Here is a 20,239-nt window from a genome sequence, read left to right as displayed (position 1 = left end):
GTGGAAGAGGAGCAGCACTTTTTTATAACCTGAATGTAATGTCAGTTATTTGTAAAAAAAAAAAAATAATAATAATAAAAAAAATTGTAATCACGAATTATAATACAAGTACTTTAATTCAAATCGATACCTTTTATATTTGCAAACTAGTACATAATTATAAAGAAGAGTACTTTTTTTTATGTCATGTAATTTAACAATATTAATGCTCGCATTGTTACATCGCGCTTTGAAAAATTACGTACGCACTTCGATTTTTTTTCTGAGTGCAATTGTTTTGGGACCTCGTCAACGCATTTTGCAAAAACATTATTTTATTTCAAAGTACGTTGTTAATATATTAATATATTAAAACACTTGATAGTTTTATAAAGAATAAATGATTATCATAACCTTGTTTAGCTCAATATGATACATTAAAAAGTTGATAAAAAGTTTCTCATTGCCCCAATTTAACCCACTTTACAAAAATAAATTGAAAGTGCATAATCGATATCTTTTCCTTTTCAAAGTGCGTTGCCAAAATGCATGAACCACCTAGGTATAAATAATTTTTTCTTAAAATAATTGTTTATATTGTGTGAACACAAAGTTACATCAGAGTTGTCGCGCTTGTTGCAAGAATGATTCAGAGTGTGTAGTTTCCACTTCCAAAGAATATTCATTAAAAAAAATAAACATTTCATTATTTTTTTCAATTCTAAAACCTATCATTCAATTCACTGGCTACACAAATGCATGACAGTGGAATCCAGAACGAATAAAGATACGTTTTTGTACCTACATGTTGTATCACACAGAAATTAGAAACATTTTCTCACGTACATCTAACTTTAGTAGTCCTCTAAGACAACTTTTAAAAAGCTCTAACGAGTTCTGTTATAATTATCGATTTAACTATTTGACAATTTTTCAATATAAACAAATAAATCAACACACATACGCCCCCTCCCCCAAAAAAGAAGAGGGATATTTTCTCATGGCAGCAAAATCTTAATGATAACTTCTTACGTACACTATTTAGCTGTCCTTAAAAAATGGTCAAAAATTATATAGTCTTGCAAGGATATATTAACACTTCCGTATCGTGAATTGCATGTAAATAACAATACTAGTAATTTGTACATTTTAAAGGATAATCATTGGACATTCCTCCGTTTTTTTATTATGGCAAAATTATGTCATATCAGGAAACCTCATTGTTGACGTCGGCCTTGTTTCGGTCTACAGTAGTTCTCTGTGGTTTACGCAAATTTTCATGTTACTCTATTTAAAAACATGCAAAAATGTTGCTGTCTTTATAATGGTTGTTTGAGGTCAAAATTAAACTCGGAAAAGTTGTTCAGTGTATTGATAAATTGGAAAGGAAAATATAAATGAATGAAGTAAACTAGTATAGAAAGGAAATCTTCACTATAAGATGGAAATATAAATATGATTTAAAATGAATTATATGGAAAAACTTCTTCTTTGACCAAGAAAATGCATATGTTTAAAATTACCGTAACGGTTGTAATATAGTGATTATTTTAAATTCAAGTCTCCAAATAAAAAGCTTTAAAGTCTTTAAAGACACACAAATAAAACGGTATTCGTTCATAGCTTTACCCTACGTTTCCCATTGAGTTGAACCCCAATTTCATTTATAAATATTTGTGAAAATAGGGGACCGTTTACACCAATATGATCGCCTTTCGGCAAAATCCTGTTATACCTCTGGATTTCTTGGTGCCTCCAAGATCTAATTGCTCCAATCTGATCAAAATCAGGATTACTTATCTTTAACTGATTACTCGCTGTTGGTTTATGTAATTTTAACTTGGCACAAATTCATAAGGGAACGAATTTGAGATAATGTGGGTGACCAAACGATAAGAGTTGATAGATTATAAATATCTGTGGATGAGTAAGCAGTGAGTTTAAGCTGTGTAAATTCAAATTTTGTCATGTTAGCTATGTAGGCCCGTGTCGCTGGATTTTCGATCTCATTCAAAAGCTTTATCGTCTTGCAGTTTTTCCTTCGATTTTAAAACTTTCGCGTGACACTGACTAAACCTATATTGACTGTCAACAACAAGCTCGGCGGTCTGCCGTCTTCGTTTTTTTTTTTTTAACGTTCTTCATTTATAGCAGGTAAGACCTTTACCATGTCTACAGTAGTACTGTCCATTAATCTCGATATATATTATTAGTAGTTAGTGAAGTTAGTGAAAGGTAAAGACAGTTCGAGGAAAATCTGCATGCATGCACTGTTATTCATGTACAGGTGTGTGTTTTGATAAAAATTATTTACGCCTGTTATAACAATTTTATTGGAATTTCAGATAGCTATTTGTAATAAAGTAATTTGCTTTTATGTTTTGAAAGCTCAGTGAAAAGTGTCTGATTGACCAGTGATACTAGATGGTAGAGTATATACTCCGAGACTGTCCCAAGATATCCTCTATTTACATTTTGCTAAATCACTCGAAATGTATTAACACCTCAGGGTTCAAAGGATGTTCATTCAAAAGTATGAAAAATTTGCATTTTCTTCTTTGAAATGCCCCATTTAGCTGATCATGTTTCAACACACGGCTAAAAAATGTAATGTCTATGGGGATTAATTTGCATTGCAGCAGAACGTTGAAAAATTGCGAGAGGTATTCCTATTGACTTCAGAATAGAGAAAAATTGTAAACATTGACACCATTATAAGTCTCCGTAAGAAATCGGTTTTTGTTCCTATGAACTTTCATGAGTGAAAAATGATAATATGTCAATAAAGATATCTTGGAAATTTTCCCTTTCATCGATTTCAATTGCACATCTTTCACTGGTATTTGTATTTTTGTTCAAAGTCAGCCAGATATGCTGCATAAATATTTTGGGACAGACTATAGAAGATGAATGTACAGTCAAACTATGTTTCTATGTGCCGTAAATTGCAACTCTTTAACATGAAAGAAACTGTAGCTCCCAGGTCATCCATCCTAATATTTTCAGACCGGGAGCTATACAGAGCTGCAGTGTGTGTACGGAAAGATGATTTGAGACATTGGAATTCGCCCAGTCTTAAATTTGCCGATGACATTGAGGGCAAAAGGGGCAAAAAAAATGGGGGCAAATATTCCATGTTAACAGTAATTTATTTAGACTTAATTTCATAACAGAATTATGCATAAACTCATGGAGTTTCCAAGAGTTTTACTCAGAGTTACTAAGGAGATATAAAATACACATTACATCGGCACATAGTTCCACTGACCAATAGTTGATGATTTGTGTAGAATAAGTACAGTGACAGAATGTTTCTGTCAAAGTACCGGTCCCTTTCATCTCTAAATGTGTTTAATTTCCCATCATCTAAAATACATTCTTGACTATAGTTACAATGTCATAAAAACAGTAGTTATGACATAACAAAGGATTGCAAATGAAACACAAAACAAAATTTACTTCACAGAGTAATGCAGGGTGTTGATGGGGATACAAGTAGTGTACTAGCAGGGATTAACATTGTTATAAATACAATGGATGGGCTCTAGAGATTTAAGTATGCTCAAAGTTCACAAGCTATAACAAACAGTCCAAAAGCGTTTCATGTTATTTTGGTTTTAAAAAATGCTTTACATGAACAATGAAGACATCAAATTACAGAAAAATTTGAAGCAAATTGATTTTGGGTATGTCTGTAAGCAGATATGTTTATATTACATGGCTCAATTAATTCAGTGCAATTTCCTCATTAATTTTGAATTGTTTTGGAGACAGGTTTATTCTTGATTGCCTTCAGGGAATGTTATACAGAATCTAGAACATTTAATTGTATGCTTTTGTGATTTCTTACATCATATGTCTCAATGGATCTACATGTAAAGTACGTAGGGTTAAATTATCAGAGAATGACTCAGTTTCAGTTTCGATATAATAAAATTTGATATATTCTCTGACCTACATTAAAGTTTTTTTGCGACACATAGATAAATACCTGAGAAAAACACAGCTAAGATTTACTTGTGAGCATGTAAAGTCATATATATACTTAATCTATCAATGGAATGCGTTTTGATATCATTCTTTGGATTGTAATGTTTTATAATCAACCTGTAGTCTGTAAGTGAATGCGGTACATTGACAGTTTGTGATATTATTGCCCTTCCTTATTGTGGTATTGCTTACTTCAAAGGTAGAGAACTATTTGATCAATTTAAGTTAATAGGCCGTTCAGCCCATGCTCAGAAATTACATCCTTTATTCAATGGCCCACATCCACCTAAACACAGGCACCTAATTCCTATAAGAAGGATGTCAACCTTCTCCAAATGCACTGCGCACTATTATTACAAGTACTTGATAAAAAACAATCCATACTTGTAGAAAAAGCAGCAACGCTTATGACTTATCAGTATATTGCATCTGCTGGTTTAAATTCTAAATATTTTTTGAAATCAAATTTGACCTGTATCAAGTATAAAGTTGTGAAAATCTGTATTCCTCACAGTAACCTCATCATGTATTGTTGTAGCAGTAATTTTCAAAATCTGTTTTAATGGCGTTATTATTTAACAAACTTTTAAGATATTAAAATTGGGCAGAAATTCAAGATTAGCTCGAGAGAAGGAAAAAACCTGAAGTTTCTCATTTAGCAGTGAGTTTTGTAAGAAGCTCTTTTGTTCGATCATCTCGTACCTGCAGGCTGAACAGACGGATGGAAATTAACATTTGTTTTTATTTTTTGTTTGAAAATGGATGAAGCCCAGCAGTACCTCAGTGCTGAATTATCATAATTTGTTTATGAATGTGAAGAATTTTGATTGCTGGCAGTTGTATCTGATTGGTGATAATTACCACTGGTGAAAGCTTGGTTGAATGGGGAGGTGTGTTATAACACAGATAATGTGTACCTGTGCCTTTATGAAATTTACATATATACCTATAGCTATCATCTGGTAATCTGTGGAACATAATCACCAAACTGATAAAGGCAGAAAATGTGAAACTTGTCATATGAAAGTGTGTGGTAATAATCATAGTGCATGAAGAAATGGTAACTTTTAATCTATCAAATTTTAAAGCTTCGTTGAAATGAATGGTAGTTTGCTAAATTACTTCAATGTAAGAGAAAGAGAGTGAAAAAAAAGTTATAAATGTTTGAATAGACACAGGTATCCCATTTATCATGTAAACTATCAAGTCGAGGATCAGTGAGAATCAGGTATTTGCTTTGGCCGAGAAAGGCTCCTTACAACGTCAACAGATCGACTGACCTGTTTACAATAGGTACAAATATTTCAACAAGTCACTTTGTCAGCTGCAGTGTTGTCATGAACAGTGCCTATTCTGTGGAGTTTTGAGAGGGGTGAGGTAAAATTCTGGCTGCATTGCTGCTTTATGGTGACAGTTCGTCATACAACACAGACAGCGTCAGTACACGACCACTGGTTGACAGGTAAATGCTTACCTGGACCGTGTAAAGTTGTGATAAGTCCACCATGTGGAATGTCCAATGTTGACCTTTCTGATTATATATTTACACCATTGCAGCACAAAGCCTGTTTCTGCCACACTGGTAGAGTTGGCCTGACGTTTACTTACAGGGAGCTTTATGTCATTTGTTCCGAGTTTTCTGTGGGAGGTGGAACATAAGTAAAATGCAGATTTAACTAACCATACAATTGTTTAATTAACTCGCCAATCTGTGTTTCCCCCTGTGTAAATCAGATTAAGAAGAACAAACTCTGAAGTATCTTTTAACGGGATGTTCAGTCGTGCATTAAAATTTTTTTTTAAATGGAGGTGATGAAATTCCAGTGAGAAACGTAATATTTTTTCCTTGAGAAACTGGGTCATGTATCTGTGACAGGTTGCGTAGTTTTGGAGGAAATACTTACCGAGTGTAGAAATATTCTGGAATTGTTATAAGTGTAGAATACTTGGAGAACTTGAGGAAAGAATAACACATTTGTACAATAACACTGGAAGTTATTCAGCCCAGTGACACGTAAGTTTGTTAGATAAAGTTTTAAAAAAAAACACAATTAACCACACCTAGGGGCATCAGGATTGTAGGAATGGTTTACATCTGTTAAATAGTTCAACATTTTTATAAGGTAATTGTAAGTCTCACGGTGAAGAATTTCAAGGGGCTATTCAGAGATAGTTTGAGGGTCTTATTGAAATTTAAAGTTCAAACGACCACTGGGTATAAAGGGATTGTAAAAACTGTCAATAATTCAGCAAATAATAGGGACCACTGAACTCGTATATATCCAGGTGGAGACCATGAACCTCTTTGTGAAAAGGCCCAGAATATGTATGTATGCAGTAAACTTCAGTACATATTGAAAAAATACATTGGAATGTACTTCTAACTTTCAGCTTGACAAATTAGCTAAAATAAGAATTGGCTTGTTTTCATAAGGTGTGATTGAGTGCTGCCTTATTTTATGACTGCTAGTCAAACATTAGTGTGACTCAATTGTTTAAGGAAAATTAAATGTGGTCATTACAAGGGTTACAGCGGAAGTCATTAAAAGAAGTCCACAAACAACAAACAAAGCACTTAGCCCAAGATGTCCTTGACCTTGGTCCCTCCCCAGAGGAGGAAATTGGATGATTTGTCGTCATGTAAACCGTCCTGTTTTCGGACGCCCCCCTGTTGACCCTCGAGACCTTTCCGTAAGGTCAGACTCAGCATGGACTTCAGAAAGCCAGATGTTCCAGCGATGACAATTGTGTGGTCCCTTTGTTAAATTCTGAAAAGAAAAAATTTCTGACAATACACGTTACAAGGTGGTCTAAGGTAACATGGGACAAGAAAATTACGTAGCAAAAAATTTATAGAAGTGATGTACACCCCTAGATTAACTGGTGACCAAAATATGCATGCTTTTAGAATACATGTACTAGGAAGTTAAAAATACTCCTGTCATTCTGGAAATAAAACTGCAGGAACAGGTTTTCAAAACAGGACATGGGTGAATGCAAACATGGAATGCAGAGATTTTATTGATCTGATCTGTGTTTTAAAGATGATATCAAGATAAGGAGGTGTTTGCAATATAGCTCTCGGTCCTCATGGGCCAGAAACACCTAAGTTTCTCTCTCCAGTACACTGCAGTGTGGACCCTGATCTGTACAGTGAAACTATTTACCCTTGATGGGTGTCTCAGCTGTCCTGTGTGCATTTATTGAGTACCATTGGTACTTCCTGTAGTTTGGTCCTGGAGTGGACGAGTCATGTGGGCATAGGAACAACACCATGTAAATACATTCATATGTTTGGAATGGTACATATATATAATGGTCATTAATGTATTCTGATATCACACACAGGGTATCTTACATGTACATGATCATTCTTTTAATCAATTATTTGGCCTTAATTTTTTGGCCTGTTTTTACATTATGACTGGTTTGATGTGGTTGAGGTGAAAATGAAATACATGTGATGGGCAATTTTTTCATGGACACATATTGTAGCACTTATTTCGTTGGTGACTGTAAGACTGTCAATGAGTGTCACTTCTCTTGAGATTATCCCCCGGGTGTATGGACTGGCATCTGCTCACATTTCTGTGGAACATTTGAATGATGTCTGCATGCGTATTGATTTTAGTTGGTGTGAGTTATACTGATGATATGATGAAGACTCGTGTCTTTGTTGCTCAAGAGTGCAGCCTGTGTGATCGGCAGATCTGTTTGTTTTTGAGACACTAATGGTAGTACAATTAAAATCCAAGTTCTGCATCCAATGGTTGCTCGCTTGCTGACTGTCGGTAAATGGAGTGATGAATTTCCCAGACTTTATCCGACAGATTTGGCACATTTGTGGATTACAATGCTACTGTTCTGAGATCAATGTCACATGATTGTGTACAGTTTTGGATTGATTTTTTCGTGCTCTGTCTGTAATCATGAATTTAATATTGAATGAAGTTCTTTGTATCGTGAAATAGTGCTAGGATGTGTAGCCTGTGTGGAATTGGTTTTGTGGATACATCCGGTAAGAAAACTGTACAGTATTCCAATCTCCCTACAGTGTTTGATATCTCACATATACAGTCTCTGTATTGTTAGATGGGCATTATGGAAACCTTCAAATGGACTCACCTAGTTACTCACTGTGTACCATTTTGTGTGTTGTTTTTTTAGTCATAAACCTTTTTATACCCCCGCAAACGAAGTTTAGGGGGGTATATTGGTTTCACCCTGTCCGTCTGTCTGTCCGTCCGTCTGTCCGTCTGTCCGTCTGTCCGTCTGTCTGTAGACGGAACTTTGTCCCCCCTATAGAATTTTTTATTACTGCATGGAACAGTTTGAAAATGTGTACATATGTTGAACACCATCTGAAGATGTGCACCTGGAATTTTTTTTAAGATCAGACAAGATTTAATGATTTTATGACAGTTTTCATTTTCCTTATTCTATATATTGTACACTAATGTTGAAAAGTAAGGGAGGTAATCCTTACAGATTTTATTAATTAATTAATAGAAAACACTCTAAAATATATTTATATAAATACATCCAGATGGAGTTTTTTGTCTTTATGTCTTAATTAATAAAAAAGAAATTATTTTTTATAAGTGTTCTATCAACTGACAATGCAAAGTTTTTGTTTGTCAATGATAAAATCTTAGGAGCTAATAAGAACATCAAAGACAAGTGTGGCTGAATTCATTTGTCCCAAGGGAGCCATTATCTGAGCCATGGTTCAGATGGAGCATGTGTTTAGGGGAAATTGATAATCTGTAAAGTGGGTGATGGTTTTGGGGCTATTTTAAAACTGTTTCATGTAAACCAAAAGGTCTATCATTATAAGGAAATAAATAATATAATTATTAATAAAGAAGTTGAACTATTTTTAGAGGTTGTTTAAATTTATTTGTCAAGTAAATTGATGAAGTGACCCTATTGGGCATTAATTTTAATGAAATTCAAAATTACTGATATGATTGTAGTGTTTTGGCAATTTTAAAATTGTTTGTAATATTAAATTTTCTTTTTTTTACATATTTTTACATAGTATGGTAATTATGGTAATGTTTTGGGAGTTTATTAAATTTAACAAGTTCATCAAAGAAAATCATAGTCCTATGGGATCAATTTTCTGATATGGAGTTCCATTGTGCCATAGGAGAAAGTGAGGAAAATTTGAAACAACTAATTGCATCTGTCAAGACTCTTATTAGAAAGATATTGAAAGTTTTATCAACAGAAGAGCATTGCTTGGCTACTGGTATTTCTATTCACTGCAAAGGGAGGGATTATTGTCATTTTGTTGGGTTTTCTTTAAATCAATTAAATTAAAAAAATATATCATCAAATACATACATTTGTAAAAGTATTACTGTTATAGATATGTATTTACAGTGAAATTCTGACAATTTTGATTTTAATTTTTCTTTGTTAACTATTTTTTTTTTTTTTTACAATTCTAGAAAATTTTTTTTGTATGTGTTCCAAACCTTTATTATTCAATTCAATTATTTGTCCCATTTGAAATTAGCCTAGCGGGGGTATTAGTCCCATTAGGACAGTTCTAGTTGTCAATGTCAATGCATTGTTAAATGACCTTCGTTTGGTTGTCATGAAATTGCCATTGATTAACTTCAGTTCAAGGCTTTTTGATATCAGTGTCAAAAGTTCAGCCTTATTATCCATTGAGAACAATTTTGACAAAACAGATTTCCTTCTGTAGCCTGATATGTAAAAATCATTGTTAAACCTTTTGGTATCCCTGAAGGAGAAAGTGATAATCTGATGTGTACGGATCGCTGAGTGATGATGACAACTAAATAATGTACCGTAGTCTTTGATGACCCCTTAGACTGCTAACCCCCCCCCCCCCCCCCAACAGCTCTGTAGCTCTGGTGATCTATTTTATTGGTCTATTCACTTATTTTCATGTAAGACTCTTTGGTGATACAGAGTGTTAGTCCATTCATTAATTTTCATGTAAGACCTGTGCTCCACATTTAATGAGTGTGATATTCGAGTCTGTCTCTGAATCATTAACAGCAATGCAGTGAGAGGCTAGGAGCAATCTATTGATTTGTTCAGAATCAAAAGATTCCTCTAACCAGAAGTAAGACACGCTTCAGAGCAATTTGTAGTGAAGCAGAAACCACAAGTAGAGACGTGCAGTCATGGGGCAAATGTTGGCTTTTGTTTGCATGCTTCATCTTGACAAATTCATACATACCCCAAGCTGTAGACTTTCTGATGATAGGATCTGAATTACTTGATTCAGAAACACCCCTCTATGTAAAAAGAAACTAGACAAACATTATTATTCAAGGACAATTACCTGCTATTAAACCTGCAGGAATATAGATTCATGCATGAATTTGCATCAACTGTGCACCATTCTTGATTTGCATTTTGAGCCCATGTGTATGGTGTAAATGTCATTAATGCAGATTACCTATTCATAAAGGTAAGTTGTGCTGACAAAGGGAATGATCAGTTGTAAAATAATATTGGCTGAAAACCTCATAAAGAAAACAAAACAAGAATACTGCATTTGTGTCAACGATGCAACAGCAAGAAGGAAGTTGCACTCTGGGCCCACACAATGAGCCAATCAAAACATCAAATGCATGTGTATCTGAGGTACCAAAGTATGATAGCTAGAACAAAGGCAGTGACAGCAGTGTCCAGTATTACGGTGTGTATCTGAGGTACCAAAGTATATAGCTAGAACAAAGGCAGTGACAGCAGTGTCCAGTATTACGGTTGTAGACAGGTCCGACTAGGTGTGTTTCTTCATACAATGAGGCATTGACAGGTTATATGACTGTCTCTCACAGTCGTAAACCACACTTCAGTGTTAGGAAAACCCCAGAGAGGCACAGCCAAGAACTGGGAGGACTCAAATGACTCAACCTTGTCTAACGCCAAGACCTGAATAAATTAATGATCATTGAAAAGGCAGAAAGTGAATGTTGGGTGAGAGAGCTGTGTGGATTAGTAAGATCTCATTCCAGGGACTTTTAACCTATATTTATCAATGACCATATTGTAAGAAAACCTGATACCTTGTTAGATGAAATGTTTGACAAATTGTTCCATTTTTGCACCAGCCATGTGTGTCGTGTAAACGCAGCATGATGCACATGTACTGTTAACAAATCACAGGGCTTTCTTTGTTGTGTTCTCTTCACAAAAGATAAGTTACACCAGGACTGCTTGATAAAGCCACCAGAGCTTTCACTTCGTTATCACGGGGTGCAAATTAAACGAGGTTGGATGCAACGTAATTAAAACAATGTAAAACATATTGTGTGTTGTAGTTCAAGGTGCTTGGAGGTTTGAACTGATGAAATACTTGAAGAAATTTACTCGCTTTGGTTTTCTGTACTGGAATTGTGCTAATGATATGTGATCATTGGATGAATTGTTATAACAGAGTTAACTGGATGACCTTAATTTTGATGTGATATTTATGTTTAAACCTTAAAGTGAGTATAGTGTTTGATGGCTATAGATGGCATCTTGTGGTAAGATGTTCTCCGACCCCCCTGGCAATCTGTAATGGTAGTCAGTAAATTTCTGTGCATGCTTGAGTTGATGCTAAATTAAATCTGAAAACGTACACTTTATCTGTGCATGTACATGTTCTCACAGTGTAAAAGATCTGCAATAAGTGACACAGAATTTATTTATTATAATATTTTTATATTCATTGTTTTCTTTATTTTCAGACAAACATCAGATAGGAACTTTCCTGCTGGATCAGCTGTGAATGAATCCTCCGTCAGGATTTGTATAAGGTGAGCAGCAGTTGTTTAATAATAACAATATGTCTGTTTATAAGATGGGTAACATTTACGATATTCAGCTGCTCTGAGACTGTTGAGTACTTCCTTATAAACAGTTCTCAATGTACCCCTAATCAAGGTCAAACAAGTTACACTGTACAATAAATATTTCAATATACAAACATAAAGGAAATATAGAATAAACATGTCAAGGTGAATATTATTTCACTGTGTCAAGGTCACCATCTCAAGGTGATTATTATATCGGCATGTCAAGGTTATGTTTTAGAATTACTAATTGTATACAAGTATTGTTCATAGTATGTTGAGGTTTTTGGTTCATTATAACATGTGCAGGTTAATATGTAGCATAATATGAAATTAAGTAATGCATATATGTATACATTATTGTCAATTACAAAGTGTGTAATTGTCAGATGATGTTAAAGTGCATAAGATTATATATCAATTGTCAAGGGAGAGAGGACTTAACAAATGTTAGCATGAATCGGACACCGTAATAAACAATATCACTTCACAGCCAGGGCTTTGATCGTCAGTATTAAATCGAGGGTTACCTAGTACCCAATGTATTCACATGGCTAATACCGTACTTGTTGAATGATCAAACTTTTCTGTGGGACAATCGTGTCTGTTTAGCAACTGCCCTGACATGAGCCATCTGGGTTTGAAGCAGAAAAAACACCCTGTGTGTGATAAATGTACTGATAATGCCTATCTTAATTGATGTTAAATGTTCCCAAAGCTGCTACGTACACTTTCTACAATCACACTGTTTTACGCAGTTTCTTGAAATTTGAATTTTAAAGCGTTGTATGTATGTTGTAGGGGGGAGTTTTTTTGACATTCCTGAGATATTACTGGTGTTTGGGAATCCTTCTGGCGGGTAAGATGATTGTTGTATTACTTTTTTGTAATCCTGTTGATGAATGTAAACAAAACGCTGTTAAACATCTATAACATATTCAAAACAAAGAAATAAGCTAGATGGAGATATCCTTAATTGACACGCACTTGTGTGGACTGGTATCGTACCCTCACTGACACAATACAATGCCAGTTATCTGCCGTGTATTGATTGACTTCCTTTCTCATTATTGTTATTTGTGATCATTCTGTGATTGTTCAGTGATGATGTATCATACAGATAGGATATTGATAATGTTTTGTAATATTCGGGACATCACAATATTGCACATATCCCTTCCTGGTTGTATCTTGCTCATTATACCACTTTCTGAATTTTTAATAATTGTTACCTTCTAGGAATATATGGATTTTAGGGGAACATATGCAGTTGAGGAAATTTTGAGCTGACATCCTTAACAATTCAATCAATTCAGTTATTACTTCAAAGAACTGACATAGCTTCAGTTGTCATCAAGTTAACAGGTGTGTGACTGTCAGTCAATATATTGGGTCTCAATAGCTCAATGGTTAGAGTGCTGGCATGGTATGCCAGAGGCCCTGGGTTTGAGTCCCAGTTGAGACTTGACATTTCACCACCTATTACTTTTGGTTTCCAGCATAGGGCCATTGTCACAGCTGCATTTAGATGTTAGTTGTTGAATCAATGAATAACATACCACCTCAGCTAGTGTATTCCAATGTACATACAGAATATAGCGATGTTCAATGTTGTATACAATTCCATGATAAAGTTTTTACTTCAATATGCTCAAAGATTGAATATACTAGGTGGTTTATTTTTTTGGTCTGTTTATCTTAAAATTTATACAAAACTATACAAAAAATATACTACATACTTAGTAATCTTAAAGGTCAAGGTTGAAAGTTGTATCACTAGGAAAGTTCATTGTTAGACTGCAAGTTCAAGGTTAAATTGATAATAATCCATTATTTGTTACTGTTCAGTTCTGAATGACTGGGTCTGGTATTTTTTGTTTCTGTTTCGTCAATCTATATATAAAACATTTAAAAAACACCTCTTCTTTGAGGAAGTAAATGGGAGAGAAGTTTGTGGAAGGAAGTGTCTTTCCTCTCCATCTTGCTTATTTGTTGCTGGTATGTTTCCTTTAATTCTTTTTTTTTTGTCAAACAAATTGATTTAGTTATTCACTTATTCAATTTTCAGGGAATAAGTGGTGAGGCCATTCATAGTAAATCAATCATGTAGTGGTTGAAGCAATGGTAAATCATTTCCATGGTGGTACCATGTTAGCCCACATACAGTCTCACTCAGTACCGGTACATACAGAGGTAACTTGGTATAAAAGGTCATCTGTAGTTTTGGTCGAGCTAGCTTTAATAGGTTTTTAAACTCTTGAATGAAAAGAATTTTGAGGGGGTGTATCCTTTGATAAAGCCCAGCTGTGAGTCCACAGGTACCGGATGTAAGGTGATGAGTAAAACGTATGCCCTCAGATGTCTGAGGACATATGACTGTTGGACATGTTAGCTGGGTCTGTCCACAGGTACCTGATGTAAGGTGATGGGTAGAACGTATGTCGTTAAATGTCTGAGAACATAGGACCGTTACCTGGGTCTGGTGATCTTGATGAGGAGTCTTCTGAAATAATTAGGATGTTTGTTCTGATACCTGAGATAAAAAAGGTGTCAAAATATCAGAGTATGAACTGAGTACACAGATACATACGATAACAATACCATCTGCTCAGCGACAGTTTGTTGCATTGTTTTATCAGCAATGTAAACAAATGCGGTGACTGTTAAAATTAGGTGGGCCTTGTGTAGATAAATGATAGGAATGCAAAATAAAATTGCATCAAAATCAGTGTGGTAAAAAGGTAAAGATGACATAATACACAGACGAGGTATGTTCGTTTCTATGAATTAATAGACAGGTGTGTCCTTTTGTCGTTGTGTGATTCCTTTTTTTCATGTTCAGGTTTCCTGATTAAATCAAATCTGTTGTCTAAAGGCTTTAGAATTTTAGAAACTGATATTTGAATAGGCAAAAAAGGCTGGGGATTTTTTGTTTGTTACTGATGTATATCTTGTGCTCAGAGTTGACACTTATGAAGGAATTTTGAAACTTAAAAAAAAGTACAGTTGTGTAATATTTTAGGACATACACGTTACCTGGTATTTTACATCCTAGTTGATGAATCACAGAAGGGCCAGTACATCTGTATTTTTTTAAACAAGATAAATTATTGATGAGGAGATCCTGGATCCTGTTCAGTAGTGGGGAAAAGTAAGGCTTGAATTGACAAATCAGCATGGGTCTAGGGGGTGACTGCTTAACATCTCTCTCTCTCTCTCTCTCTCTCTCTCTCTCTCTCTCTCTCTCTCTCTCTCTCTCTCTCTCTCTCTCTCTCTCTCTCTATTTTACCTGCTCTTTGTTCAATTAAGGTGTTCCTCACAATTTTTTTATATAATACACTGATTTTGAAAAGATGAAGATACTGTGATTTTGTTGAAAATATTATACAGAATTTTCTGTAATTTTTTGAACCATCGCTATCATTGTTCAGATAAACATCAGTTTTATTATTGTGGTGCGAGATGAGTCCGATTAGCTGTGCTGTGGTCGATTGACTAATCCTTGATTGGGTTTGTGGGACTCTGACAGCTCTGATGTTGACTCATTCCATTGATCCACTGATCAGCTCCCACAATTCCATCAGGAAATCGGACCGCTCAGCCTTGGAGTCCTTATGAATCAGGTCTAAATCTGTAGTGGTCAAGTCATTGGTTCTAATTAACTGCCTTCATTAGACATTCTCCACAAGGTCAAAATACAAGATTATTATTGATTTATAGTTAACAAATGAAAATGAGCCAACAAGGGTATAGCATTTGCATTGACATTTTGGTCTACAAATATGATTAAGTTTGTAGAGATTCATCCGAAAAGGAAAATATTCTGTTACAGTTATCATCTGTGTTGAATGCATAGATTTGGACTAAATGTTGACCATAGCAACTGATAGACTTCAATGGCCCAACATCCAAATCTGTAAGTCAGCTAAATATTTTTAACAAAGACATATTAGTTGATGGGCCTATCTACATAACTGCCTGTTCATTATATCTATTTAATGGTCACAAGTGCTAGTGTTATGTGTGAGTAGCTCTGTAAGACAATAAGGACTGACAGCTGTCTTATTTATAGACCAGGGTGATTCATGTCTTGTCTGTGAACCCTGCACCACTGACCAGTACTGATCGTAATCCAGTAAGGGTCCTCGGCCAGGCTCCATCATCTCTCCGTGTAGACAAGGAAGGCTTAACGTAATGAGGTCTTCATACACTGATCATCTGATAAATGCATTGCTAAGTTGACCACTGATTGACATAGTCTTTGACTTTCTTTAATATATAGGAGTTTTTCCAATGATGGTATAGCACAGGCAATTTCTGTTGGATTGATATGGTTTTTCATGTATGGTTTTTGTATGGTAATTTGTGCAAATATTTAAGCACAACTTTTCTACATATTTTTTTGATATGAATGTTTTTTTTTCATAAAAATTATGAAATGTGAGATTCATAAATATGACAGGAGGTTTTTGTTGTGTTAATGTACATGAGACATTCAGTGAATAATATGTACGTCTCGTGAATGTATAGAGATGTCTTTATGATCGCAGTAGACTAAACCTATTGATGGGGATGACAAAAAAAAGTACTAATATAATGACTTGTCTTTGTAGGGTGTACGTCCGGCCAATCCAGAAACAGGAAGGTTTACGATGAACAGGAAATGGTTCAGTGCAGCGTACAACCAAGTGGCTATGAGTCCCTGAATGTAAGCCAAACTCAAAGTAGAAATGCGAGCAGTTTCTGATGAAAACCTTAAGAATTATAAGTGGATTAAAATGTGCACAGCCGTCAAAACAGACGTGGATGTGACAGTTAGTCAATTATTACAGATCAGCCCAGGTGTGATTAGTGTACACTGATAACTCGGATGCTTGGGATGATAGATCTGTGTTTCTACTCATTTTGTGATTTTTTTATCATGTGATCATCGTTAAGTGTATTTGTGAGGATCTGTGTTAGTATGGATAAATTTGGGGTACATTTAAAACACACGGAGTTACCAAATTCAAGAGAGAAAGAGAGAGTCAGACAGACTCACACTAGAAGAAACCAACCAGCAAACTTAAAGGACCTGAAAAACATGTTTGAGGGCAAGTCAGACGGAGGCACCGATTCCTCCAGTGCTCCCGTGTCCATGGGAACAGACTTCAAACGATCATACACCACACAAAAAACTGTGACCAAAACAAAGACTAGGGCCAAAACTGGCCAAGATTTGGAGGATTTGGCGGTGCTCTCTCAAGTCAAAATCAGCATTGATGCAAACAAAAACACAACCCTGGAAAAGACCGATAGTCCAAAAGGGGCAAGGAAGTTCCCTAAAGATGACAAGTTGGCTGAACCCCTGGTCGTCAAATCCAAGGTCATGGCCTCTTCGTCTAAGACCTTCAAAGCAACTGTAGACAGCAAGGTTCATCGACTGAATTCTGAGGAGAAAAATCCTGTACAAGTGGATAAAAAGATGGCCGCATCTTCTCTTATAGGGAATTTAGCTTTACTTCAAACTCGTCCTGGCTATGGGAAGAAGTCAGATTCATCCACAGTTCAAAGTGAAACATCAAAATCCAATGGAATTTTTAATGAAAAATCTAGTTTTCTCAAAGATAAGAAAACATCATCCAAAGAAAGTATAAATTCAGATAAAGAAATTTCCAAATTGACAAGTAAAACTTCAGAAACGACAGACTGTGGAGAAAAAAAACTCCAGGAATTAAGGGCTTCCCTGAAGCGTACAGGAAGTGACAAGAAAGGTCACTTTGAAAAAGGATCAGCGTACACCAAGAAACCAGAAACCAGTGTGTCTCCTGGTCCGGGACTTAGTCGACACTCAAGCTCAGACTCCGTGGCATCCGAAAAGTTGAGTCCAAGAACTTCACTTAAGAGTAAAAATAGATTAAAACTGGACCAGTCCGCTGGCTCCGATACTGGGTCAAGTGGAAGTGTGAGCCCCAGGAACAAATCGTTCAGCCCGGAGTGTAAAGAAGAGAAACCAGAATGGATGGAGAAGAGTAAAGAACTGGTGAATAAGTTCCAAACCAAGTTAAAAAAGCCTGAGAGTGAATCCACCACCAGTGGCTCTGTGAGCACAAATAAATCTTCCACTTCAGCTTCATCCGCATCAAAATCCACATCATCCACACATAAAACTGAAACTGTTACTAACACATCATCCACATTTCCTAAAGCTTCAGTCCAGAGAACAGATTCCGGCAAAAAGAGTACTTCTCTTACCAAGAAGGAGGCTCTAGTTACCAAGGATGCAAGTAGTAGTAAGGAGTTTTTGGAGAAGTTTGCCAAAGACTCAAAAGAACAGAGGGCAGAAAAATTAGTGCTGTCACGTAAAGAGAGTTCAGAACTGTTCCAGAAGTTAAAAGGTGGATATGAACAATCTGATGATGCATCAAAATCTGCTCAGCCAAAACCAAAAATTGAAGTGCCAAATTCTAATAAGTTCGTGGAAAGGAGAAATTCATTTGAAAAGCCAAAACCAGCTGATACCACCAAATGTAAAACACTGAGAAACCTGCAAGATGAGGGTAAAATTGTGGGGGTGAAAGACAGAATAAGTGCTCTGAACCAGGGAAAGGGAGAGGTGGTGGACGAGAGATTCAAGAAGCAGATCCAAACTCAAAAGTCTGTTGAGTCGGTTAGAAGCTCAGATCAGGAGTACCATGATGTTGCGGTGAATCCGGCACCGGCCAATGATTGGCCCTCGGACAGTGACAGCAGTGCAGACAATATGTACGAATACATTCCCGCTACTGGTGAGTACCTGGCTTTGGCCATGTCCTTGTCTGTCATAGTTGCAGAGCCAACTATATCCGTTTAATGGCTGAATACAAATATCATTACTATGTTTTAAGAGTTCATTAACCTTTTAATATGATTTTCTTTTCTTGATTCTTTTGAAATATATTCCATTTGGAATGAAATGAATCATTTCCATAAATTTAAGATCAGTTATTAAATCCATCCCTATTCATTCATCCAAATCCATTAGGAAATGAGGAGAATATACATACCGAATATAGATTTTGTAATGTAATTTTTAAGATGATTGTTGATGTAATTTTTAAGATGATTGGCAAAGATTTCTAGATGAAATCTATGATTTTGTTACTATTTTAAAACTTAAATTAATTGATTTTGGGTGTTATAACTTATGATCAACACTTTGTTTATTAGATCCTAGCAAGCAGACGACTGAAGACGTTCAGTTCAGGCTGACCAGGAAACATGGACAAAAAAGGTATGCTTAGAATCCTCTCCAAAAACAAAGCTCAGACTTGGTGTTTCTAAAGTTACGTGAGCAAAAGATCTTATTCACAGCTATGGTACATTAGGCTTATTCTGTATTCGTGCAGGGTTACATTTTTCACTAGTTAGGAGTTAGAACATTTATTTAGAAAATGGGTGTTTTTTGTTTAATCATTTGAGGGGGAGTGGGTCTATCTGTATTATGCACTATATGTCAAGTATTAAGGAAATAGGAAAATAAGGAATTTTGAAAAAGATTGATAGCTAGCTGGTTTCTCGTTACAAGAACAAGCAGTTTCTTATTCCTTGAAAGATAAATGATCCTTCAGTGTTCATTTCAAGGAATTAATTGATGTTGAGTACAAAGCCATGTAATGGAGGGTGTGTCTTAATATTTCAGTGTAATAGGAAACCTTCTTTTGTTATGATGAAATGTTGACCTATATGTAAAATTAAAGTATTCAAAAAAGATATCATGCCTTTGAGGAAATATCAATTTTACTTAAAATGATTTTCTTTTTGAAACAAAATATCCATACTAACATTTTTCATTCATTTCAGCCTTCATATTTCTCATTATTTAAAAGGCTTGTGTTATAATCAAGAATAACTTGGCTTTTACTAATTAATTTGGCATATGTTTTATTACATAATTTTTTTTATAATTTTACACTATATCAATTATGTTTACAGTTGGTGTCAAATATATTAGAGTGAAAATGTTTGACCTAATATAAATTGATATAAAATGTCCGATTAATTATTTGAAAACATGATCGGAGGAATATTTATTTGTATATAATGGTTGGTTTTAATTCCCTTCAGTACCTCTATCAATAGGTAAGAGTTGTAAGAGATTTATCCCTGCATGCGGAACCATTGTCATCATGTTGTCTGTAAAACAGAGAAATAAGAGTTCTAATTAAAGGGAAGCAACTCAATTAAGGCATTTATTAAAGAAAACGTAAAAGAAAAAGAATAAGAACTTCTTTGTTTTTTATCTGTTAGCAGTGGTTGCAGACTCTTGTTTCTCTGTAAAGCATCCGGTCTTTTTGTATATATTGTTATTTTTAAATGGCCAGTCAACTTGTCACCTTCAGAAATTATACAAAAGAATCATGCATATGTTAGCCATTCATTAGAAAGCATATGAACTTAAATGTATTTTATCACTCTGATTGCAT

The 20,239-nt window shown here is 35.1% G+C and overlaps 1 protein-coding gene and 1 non-coding gene across 15 annotated transcripts in view; both read left to right on the top strand.

The window, feature by feature from the left end:
• Positions 1-5,532: 5,532 nt before the first annotated feature.
• Positions 5,533-20,239, top strand: part of LOC105346586 (serine-rich adhesin for platelets) — a 29,229-nt gene continuing 14,522 nt past the window's right edge. Inside the window, exons 1-7 of one of the 14 annotated variants that reach the window (XM_034481054.2) lie at positions 5,538-5,983; positions 11,691-11,759; positions 12,597-12,654; positions 13,864-13,988; positions 16,409-18,562; positions 18,984-19,047; positions 19,881-19,895. In XM_034481054.2, the coding sequence (XP_034336945.2) occupies positions 16,759-18,562; positions 18,984-19,047; positions 19,881-19,895 (1,883 nt within the window). In that variant the 5' untranslated portion in view covers positions 5,538-5,983; positions 11,691-11,759; positions 12,597-12,654; positions 13,864-13,988; positions 16,409-16,758. Of the gene's footprint in view, positions 5,984-7,657; positions 7,988-11,027; positions 11,448-11,690; positions 11,760-12,596; positions 12,655-13,679; positions 13,794-13,863; positions 13,989-14,831; positions 14,947-16,408; positions 18,563-18,983; positions 19,048-19,880; positions 19,896-20,239 lie in introns of those variants that run through there. The other 13 variants (XM_066078230.1, XM_066078232.1, XM_034481051.2 and 10 more) reach the window with 13 other exon arrangements.
• Positions 13,188-13,260, top strand: Trnat-ggu (transfer RNA threonine (anticodon GGU)). Its single transcript has one exon. It is a non-coding gene; the product is annotated as a tRNA-Thr (tRNA).

The sequence above is a fragment of the Magallana gigas genome, chromosome 3 (genome assembly GCF_963853765.1).
Source record: "Magallana gigas chromosome 3, xbMagGiga1.1, whole genome shotgun sequence".
NCBI lineage: Eukaryota > Metazoa > Mollusca > Bivalvia > Ostreida > Ostreidae > Magallana > Magallana gigas.
This window is presented reverse-complemented; position numbering and strand designations above follow the sequence as displayed.